The sequence below is a fragment of the Thrips palmi genome, unplaced genomic scaffold, assembly GCF_012932325.1.
Source record: "Thrips palmi isolate BJ-2018 unplaced genomic scaffold, TpBJ-2018v1 HiC_scaffold_10, whole genome shotgun sequence".
NCBI classification, from domain to species: domain Eukaryota; kingdom Metazoa; phylum Arthropoda; class Insecta; order Thysanoptera; family Thripidae; genus Thrips; species Thrips palmi.
In genome coordinates this window covers 189941-199717 of record NW_023144621.1, presented here as the reverse complement: position 1 = coordinate 199717, position 9777 = coordinate 189941, and the positions used below count along the sequence as shown (strand labels likewise).

Here is a 9777-nt window from a genome sequence, read left to right as displayed (position 1 = left end):
TCAATCTGGAGTCCGTAATCTTTGAAATCTAAGACGTTTTCCAAACCCTTGCATGCTGTTACGAATCACCCCAGCATGGGGTGATTTGTAACAGCCATGGGGCTTTCCATAACATCCTACACATTAAATGAAACATCGTCGGGAATGTTATCTCCTCCACCAGTTGTTCTTCGGGTGTCCTGCAGACGTCTAAAAATCTTCATTACAAGCTGCCGTTGACCGCCTCAGCATTAACTGATAGGCTATGTCAATCCTAACCTCACTTTTTTCAATTTTAGAGGAAAGATTAGAATAACTCGCTGTAAAATGCATTTCGAGCTGTGTAAATGTATTGGAATAAAACAGCAGATGATTCGAGAAATAATTCAAGCATTTAGCAGCAAAAACTACTTAAATTCTTGTTTTTATACGGGTCTGTTACGAATCACCCCAAATGCCTGTTACGCAAGAAATCCGTCCCTAACTATCACTGGACAAAGTAAAAGCAACTTATGCCACGTGTTTACATTGTAAAGGGGTCACGCTTCAAGGCCCCAACGGTACTTCGATGGTCATTCATACCTGGGGAGCCTCAGACAGAAACTTCTTAGAACTCAAAATAAAAGATTTGCCTGTTTTCGGTGTACCCTATATTTCAGACGCCCTCCAAAACTATAACTGAGCACCGATCACACCCGCTTCGATTGTTCAAAGACCCTGTACTTGAAGCGAAAGAGGGGCCATACTCAGATTTTCCTCTGCTCCCTCCACTTAAATTAATAAACGCATTTGTTACGAATCGCCCCTGTTACAAATCGCCCCATACTCCCTTACTTTAGAAGCTTCGGGCCAGGAACTCTAACTGTCGCGCCGCAGGGCTCGTTTCCCACCACTACCTGGGCATGCAGCGTGCCCGCTCGGTGTCATCGACAGTCTGAGGCGTGCCACCCCATACGGCGCTGTGGCGCAAGCGGTAGCATACCGAGCTGGCAATCCGGAGGACCGGGGTTCGGTTCCGGAGAACGCAGTTCGGTTTCTCCGGGTGTTCGGGAGTACAGAAGCGACGGAGCGAATGTGTAGGAACGAACGATCGATGAGGTTCAAATTTTGTTTATAAAACGACAATTTTTTTATGATTTTTGCATTGCAGAATTCTGTAACCGGGAAACAGTTTACCGTAACGCGTGATACAAAATTTTGTATCAGTGCTGATACAAAATTCTGTAACATTTGTAGTGGAAATTACTGCGTAACCATGTTACAGAATTTTGTATTGAAATTTTTTTGAGTAGAGAGTCGACTTCGTGTGACGGCCCCCGCTTACGCAGAGGGGCTCATGGCCCGGCGAACTCGAGCCTCGGGGATGATTCAATGGGGTCCTCCGTGCCGCCAGCGCGCACCCGGGCGCTGACGTGCTCGGGCAGTTAGGATTGTCTTGGATCTACTATCACAGTTAGGATTGTTCTTTTAGGACGCGTCGACATCGAAACTGGGACAGCAAGGGGCCTGCACTGTAATGATCGAAAACTGTTTAAGGATACTGTAAAGTGAAACTAGCATGTCCTAGAAATATTTGTGACAGGAAGATAATTTTGCGGTCAAAATTCAACCACTATTAGATGAATTTATTCCCAAAGTTGCGGGCCCCAACTCTTATTAGTTCCTGAGTTATGGAGGTTTACATAAACTTTTAGTCGTTTCTCCCAAATTCTCCTCACGACAAAGGATTAGCTACACAGTCTTCAGATTTTGGCAATTTCATCTATTTCTGCATAGAAAAAAGACAGCGTTGGCATATTTGAAGATATCAGTGGAGAAGAAGCTGTTAAAGCTATTTTATCAGGCCTATTTTTATTTTTATTCAAATATGTGAGATTTTGACCCATTTAGGTCTTGTTTTTGGTTTTTCAGGAAAATTAAGGCAGGTATTAAAAAAGAGCAATGCTATCTTTCTCCTATTCAAAAATAGATAAAGTTGCCTGAATGTGAAGACTGGGTAGCTAATCCTTTGTCGTGAGGAGAGTTTGGGAGAAACGACTAAAATTTAACGTAAACCTCCATAACTCAGAAACTAATACGAGTTGGCGTCCTAGTCTTAGGGTATGAGTTTATATAATAGAAAGGAAATTTCACCCCTAAATTGAGACACCTGGCACAAGTATTTAAAAAATGTCACATAGCCACTTTTTTCACTTAACAATAAGAAAACCACATCCAGTTATACCTCTGCACGACTGAAGCTCTGGAAGGCAACCAGAGCCGCAATCAAGACGACCGCACCATTCGCCATCTTCCCGTGCCAGTGTGCCAGTAACGGCCTCAACGGGTTGTGGCTCTCGTGTCGGGAGGGTGCCAACTCCTGGGTCGCACTGCCTCCTACGCCTCGGCTTATCTACTTTTCGATAGATGATCAATAACTCTAGCGATGCACGCTAGATGCACGTGCGATTGAAAATCTGTAATGCGGATAACCAGAAATTCTAAGGAAGTTCTAAGGTAATCCGGGGTAATCCGCTGAAATTTTGAGGTGATCCGGGGTAATCCGGCGTAATCCAATGGTAATCCTCGAAATTTTTCGATGTAGTCCGGGGTAATTCCTATCCGATGTACACAAGATTTCTCATTCGTTCCCCTCGGGTCCAGGCCTGCGGGTCAGCAACGCCGTCAGAACACCATCAACAACACACTGGGGACACAAAGGCATCAAAATTATGCCCCTCAAGGGCGTAAACGATCGTTTATGCCTTTGACAAGGCATTAAAATTTTGCCTTAAAGTCCTACACCCTTCACGCCCTTGAAGGGCGTGAAAGACTATTTATGCCCTTGAGGGCGTAGGTTTTATGCCTTTGTTTTACCAGTGCATCGATACGTCCACGTTTTGATTCGATGTGCGCTGCTTGTAGGAGTACAGACACACTAGTCCCACTAGACACACAGGGTTCGATTAGATTGCACCTGCCGTAGGATCAAAGATTAATTAATATTGCAGGCTCGTTTTTTGCCCAACACATTTTTCCTCATGGATGTCTACGTATTGGGGCGTCTGTGCAGTTGATTAGTCCTGGTGCACTACCTTGGCCGTCACGACGGAAGCAAGCACAGAAGTCGAGTGGCCAGGCGTCTCCTTCGTCCAACTGCGATCTGTCAGTTCACACCGACAATCGAAGCACAATGCCCAGGGTCCTCTTCGCCCTATTCGTGGGTCTGTTGACCGCACAGGTAGGCGGTGAGCCACGCACAGTGGGCGAGAAGACCGGCGCAGGTGGCAAAAGTTCTAGAAGCGTTTTGAGTTGCAGAGTCGCCAAATGGGACTTGAACTAATCGTGCGCCCGCACCAATAGATTTCTCGTTCGGAAAACAATCCATTGGCGGGTTCACTGTACATCCAACGGCAATACTTTTAGTACCTTTTTTGGTGATACAATTGAGTATCGCCCATAAACGGCCTTACGGAAAAGTATTGCCTTCAAAACGGCGATACACAAAAGTATTGCCAAAATTCGGCGTTACTTTGGAGTATTGCCACGATTTGGCAATAAACGTCGAACAAATCAAGGGGACAAGACCTTTGTTTAATGCCGTGGTTTTGGCAATACCCAAAAGTATCGCCAAATTTTGGCGATACTTCTGTGTATCGCCGTTCTGAACGCAATACTTTTCCGTAAGGCCGTTTATTGGCGATACTCAATTGTATCGCCAAAAAATGTACTTTAGTATCGCCTTTGCAATTGCAGTGTTCACCCGTTCGGTTCGAGTTCTGTTCAACGGGCGGCCCGAAACTCTCGAAACGCGTCTGAGTTTCGGCCGTCATCTCCACCGTTTCTCTAGCTCGCCCACGCGGCGCTGAAATGTCTAAATCTTAAAAGAACGCCAAAATTGATTCGGATTGACAGCAGGTGGCAACCGTAATAGAGGCACCGCAGCGATAATTGATTCAGAGCAAGACGAACAATTTGAAAACCCTATAAACAAGACCTCACGAAGACAAGTAGCTTGATATAGGATCAAAGGCAAGCTTAAGCTATTTATTCTTGCATGTGAGCTCAAATTCTTCGTAAGGTTTCAAGCGTGAGCAGGCAAACTGTGTCTGCAGCACTATCCCGTCAACCTCCTCCCCTCCCCTTCCCCCCTCTCACAAAAAAAACGCTTGATTTAGACAGCATAACCTGACATAAGTTTCCCTGGTTACAGGCAACACAATCTCTGGACGCTCCAGACTACTTGGCGCTGAACGATGTCGTGGACTTGGGCTTGGAGTATCTCAATCTCAAAGACAAAGTTCCCCTGCCGGGCTTCGAAATCTCGTCCGAAAGATGGGTAGGTTCAGTCGACCCTCAACGCGGTCAAGAAGACTGAAAAAAAAAAAACTCAAGTTCCTGGCAATATTTTTTAAAGAAATTGTAAGTTGCGAAGAAATGGTTTGTAAAGTGTGCCAAGCACTTTCTTTGCAAGTTGCGAAGTTATAGTTACCCATGCAAAGAAAATAGTTTATAAGAGAGTTTGTAACAAAAATGCCGGAGAATACTTAGCATACATTTCTGAGATCGAGTCAGAATGGACTGCTTTTTTGGTACTCTCATACGTTCATGGCAGTTTTCACGTAGAAAGGAATGTGATGTCACTGACTACCGGTGTAGAGGCTGAACGCACCGTGCCGAGCAAGTCACCCTTCCTGCCTTGGGCCATATTTCGACAGTCCATGGCTACATGAGATGGTTCGAATAAGGCGTGCATGAGTGGACAAACTCATTTGACCTATTGGTTCCATATTCAGTTCACAGCAATTCTAAAGCTGGGTGGATCCGTCAAGTCGCTAAGAAGCTTGAAAAGAACTGACGATTCAAAATTGTATCGTGGAGACAACGGAGCGTTAGTGTTTGAGGTTTCGCTTGGCTTCGAAGAAATAATGGTCGGGTGAGTATTATCCATTGAGTAAAACCTGAAAGGTGCACTGTCAGAAAACTCCGTAAAAATACGGAAATTTAACGGAGATTGTCCATTTTTTTTAACGGAGATCTCCCTTTTTTTGAATTATGGATTTTCTCCGTAAAAGTATGGAAGTTACGTATATAAATGAAATAGAACCTTACTTATCAAAAAGAACAGACTATTTCACGTTATCGATGGGTTGGGTGACCAACTGATTAGGTGTTCCAAATGGACGCCTTCCCTAAAGCGACCTCGCCTTTGGGTTTCCGTCCATTCATCCGATCCTAATGGCATGTGGTCAAGTGGATCTTCAAACAGTTTTGGAATATCACTTTCGTCTAAATGGACACTGTTTGCATTAACATCGAAGGAAGGAGGGATGAAAACCGTTAAAATGCGTTTATTTCTGCAAAAATGCGGTTCATCTCCGTAAAAATACGGAAAATCTCCGTAACAATATGGAAAATCTCCGTTAAAATATGGAAAATTTACGGAGCCTCCATTCCCAAAATTAGAGTAACTTTCTCCGTAAATTTACGGACTTTTTTTTCTGACAGTGTGGTGCTGTACGCAGGCTGAATTGGCTGACAACCGAAAGTGTGGATGTACAATCATTCTTAGTGTGAGGATTTGTCTTGGCGCCTCTTGTCTGTTCAGATACACCTATTACGCAAGGATTGGAATTATCGAGACGGATGGCTGGGTGAACGCAACTATGGGGTCCAACTCCATCCGAGCGCGCGGCAGCTACACTAGGGTTGGTGGCAACGACTGCAAGCTGAGCGTTGACTCGGTGGACCTTGTGGACTTCGGGAAAATCACCATCGACTCCACCCTGAGGTCTTGCCCATTCCTCGAGAAGAGGCTGCCATGGGATTGGATGGCAGACGCACTGCACGACGTCACAGAGGCCATCATCCAGAAGAAACTCAGAGAAATCCAAGACAACCCACTGCTGCAGCGGACGTGTTTGTAGCAGGTCGAAAAAAATCCCAAACCAAATTACCGCTTGATTGACCCTCTTTGCTTTGGCAAAGTATACTCAATATTCAAAATATATTCAATATACTTAAATTGTTGAGACAAATAAAGTCAACTTTTATTTTTCAATTCCCTCAGGCCTCAGTTCTGGCTGAAAATTTTTCGGGGTGTTCCCGTGATTTCCCAGTGTGACCCCTCGACTCATATGAAAGAGGAGGTCAAAATCTACCGATTCCCGCAAAAATAACAGGAAAAGTAGCGATATACATCGGCAACTTTGGCCCGTCCCGTACATTAAGAAACGTACGAATTTCACCTATGTTTGACCCCGACGGAATTAAAACCTGAATCTGGGGTTAAAATTAATGTCATTTTCGTCATCAGCACCCTTAAAAACATCAGAAACAATGCAAAAACTCGAATAAAAAGAATGTTCAAAAAATACCCCGCTGGGATTTGAACCCGGGTCCGAACTTCTCCGATTCGCTCGAAACTGGCACCATTGTTTTTTTCTCGTCGCCCCGGTTCCAAAAATACCCCTACATGCCCTCCTAGCTGCATCCGTTGCCGAGATCCTCCTCGACCCCATGTAGACCATGATGCACCTGCAGCAGCGCCCCCGGGGCTCGGATCGGATTTGCTGCCACCGGGCGGTTCTTAGGGTCACCCAAGGAGGCTGCATACCAAATTTGGTCAAGATCGGACCACGGGAAGTCCTCGGACGAACGGACGGACGGACGGACGACATTTTTTTACAAAAAATGAACGGGACGGGCCAAAAATCAATCGTTTCGATTATGTTTTGCACATTTACCCCTTTTTCTGGCGCTTAACCTCTCCACTTCAGTATAGTGGCCGCTGCTGGTCCCCACCGCCACGCCGCGGTAGAGCCCGCTCCACTTTTCGGCGCGGGCGGGGGTATGCGCCGCACACACTGTGAAAATTTGAGTCGTCACTTGATGACAATTTCAAGGCTAATTGGCTCGTCCCGTTTATTTTTTGTAAAAAAAAAATGACGGAGGGACGGGCATATAGTATGATCCCTGCTGTGCGTCCGTCCGTCCGTCCGTCCGAGGACTTCCCGTGGTCCGATCTTGACCAAATTTGGTATGCAGCCTCCTTGGGTGACCCTAAGAACCGCCCGGTGGTGGCAGCAAATCCGATCCGAGCCCCGGGGGCGCTGCTGCAGGTGCATCATGGTCTACATGGGGTCGAGGAGGATTTCGGCAACGGATACAGCTAGGAGGGCATGTAGGGGTATTTTTGGAATCAGAGCGACAAGACAAAACCAACGGTGCCAAATTCAAGCGAATCGGAAAAGTTTGAACCCGGGTTCAAATCCCAGAGGGGTTTATTTTGAACATTCTTTTTATTCGAGTTGTTGCATTCTTTCTGATGTTTTTGAGGGTGCTGATGACGAAAATTTCATCTATTTTGCCCCAGACGCAGGTTCAAGTCCCGTAAGGGTTTACCATAGGCGAAATTCGCACATTTCTTAATGTACGGGACGGGCCAAAGTTGCCGATGTGTATCGCTACTTTTCCTGTTATTTTCCTTACAAAGATGTCATCAAGTCAATTAATGACATTGTTGTCACGCCCATGCAGTAAGTATAGGAGCTTTGATTAAAATGTCATGAACTTGTGACGAGATTGTCATCATTTCAAAGTGATGAAAATGACATCCACGTTTTTGTCATAAAGTGACAACAAATTTTCACAGTCCGTCTGGATGCCTGCACCTTTACAGTGTCTGGTATTATTCTGTATTATGCTTTCATGTAAAATTGAATGTGTAAAGGAATCATCTGCTAAACAGCTAGAAAGATTACGAAGCGACTCTGGAGCTCAAAACGCATCTTGAGGTTTGGCGGCCTCCACCGGTCTTCTAGCGGTTTAAGGAGCCTCCGAGAGGAGGGGCGATTGGGTTTATTTTGCCTACCTACAGGGGCATGTGATGCTGGTTGCCTACTATCAGGGGTTTTGGGAATCTCACAGGGGGGAACATTGTTTGAAATACGCTAGCCAATCTATTTTAGTGCCGTTATTAAAAACTCAAGGTCCGTGACAAGGGGTTACCCACTCTGGTAATCGTGTGTACACTTCGTCCAGTAATAATTGGTAATCACACACCAAAACTGGCTAGTTTTGCCGTTTTTATCGGATTTTGGGGTTTTTTCTTAAGAAATTAGGCCAAAATGCTCTTAGCTGGCCAAAATTATGGAGGTTTTTTTTTAGTATGTTTGTAGGTAATCACTGGTAATCAGTAATCCTGTGTACACTCCTGAGCTGAGTGGTCAACCCCTTGGTCCGTGATCGAAGATGTACTTGGCGTAATAAGGTAATGGTCGGTTGGGCATTTTAGGTACACTGAGAAAACCTTACAAACTATTTTGGGCCTTACAAAGAAAATTAGTTTGTATAACAAAGTATTTTGAGCATACGTAAGCTTACAAAGAAAATACTTCGTAATTTACGAACTATTTCTTCGTATAACAAAGTATTTTAGTTTGTTATATGTATGCTCAAAATACTTCGTAAGGTTTTAAGAGTGTAGTGATTTCCCTCTCGCCGCAAAGGCGTTCCCAGATAAGTAGAGACTCGTAGAGATTGGGCACGAGTCTTTATCGCTGAGCCTCGACTCGGACGGAAGAGGCTCCAGTCAGTACTCGTCGAACATCGGGACGGAGACAAACCTAGACCTTTTCCAGGGAATTCCCGTCGTGAGAGTGACCGCGTGTGTCAAAGGCCAGACTAATTCGTGCGTTGTTATTTCGTCCCTTCACCAACCCGTGTAAAACGAGGCGGTCGAACCGTTACGCGAGTGATAAGTGAAGTGGAATCGGGGCAGCAACCACTTTTTATGTTTGCCGACACAATGGAAGTGATTTTGTCGGATTTCTCAAGATTTCGGCCGACTTTGCACCCAGAATAACTTTGCTTGTTTTCAGCAATATTAGGGGAAGATTTCAGATTTCGTGCGTTCAAGTTGATGCAGGATTTCACCTGGATTTCACGAGTAGTTGTCCCTTCGAGGGGAATGCAGTGACAAGTACGAGCTTGTCGGTCTGCCGACCGTCCCAGGGAGATTATGACGTTCTGTGTGGGCTAGGCCACGGCGATACCCCACGCGTGAGCACTGTCTGTACTAGTGCGAAGAATGGCGACGGCCGCCGTTGTTCACTCTAAATGTCTTACGAAGATATTTGCCATGATACGAAGGAAATAACGCAAGCATAATACGAAGGTGGTTGTCTTTGTATTGCGAAGGTTTTTTATTGCATCTTACAACGATAAAATGCTCAAAAGATTCGTATTGCAATGAAATATTGCTTCGTGTTATGCCTGTAACAAACGAATAACATCCCTCAATTTTCATTGTAAGACATTCAGAGTGTACGCCCATCGGGGAATCGCTGGGGGCCACCTACCCAGGAAGTTAAGGTAAAGCATTAATTGTGGGTAACTTTTTTGAAAAATGCATATTCTGAATAATAATTTGAACAAGGAGCCAAAGTAGCTCTGGGACGTTTAAATACATATGATCCCTTGACTACGTTTTGCAGTATGGCAGCCCGGTCTGTCACCCTCGTCTACTGAGCTACGGCCGTTTTAAAAACAGGCTGTTTTGGCCCACCATTGATTTTTGGAACCAATTGTGGGCCAGGAATTTCTGCAGCTACCCGCGCGCCAAGCCTCGTACAAATTTTGCCAAACTTAGGTTGACTTATAGTCATACACCTATTATACATATAAATCGGCAAGAGCGTCCCCCTTCATTCCATAATTGATTTTTTTGAAAATGTTCCTAAAACATCCCTCTATTCCTTTTTCTTGCCCTCGCATCGGTCCAATTTTTCGTTGAATTTTGAAGGTCTCTCTTTGCTG

At 45.0% G+C, this 9777-nt stretch overlaps 2 protein-coding genes across 2 annotated transcripts in view; both read left to right on the top strand.

Moving 5' to 3' along the window:
• The window catches only part of LOC117646678, a 586045-nt gene that overhangs the window by 432484 nt on the left and 143784 nt on the right, over window positions 1-9777 (top strand). The window lies entirely within an intron of this gene.
• On the top strand, window positions 3029-5996 carry LOC117646794. The gene is made up of 4 exons (XM_034388013.1): window positions 3029-3199; window positions 4172-4297; window positions 4755-4894; window positions 5567-5996. The coding sequence occupies exons 1-4, from the start codon at window positions 3152-3154 to the stop codon at window positions 5883-5885; spliced, it is 633 nt and encodes a 210-aa protein (XP_034243904.1). The 5' UTR covers window positions 3029-3151; the 3' UTR covers window positions 5886-5996.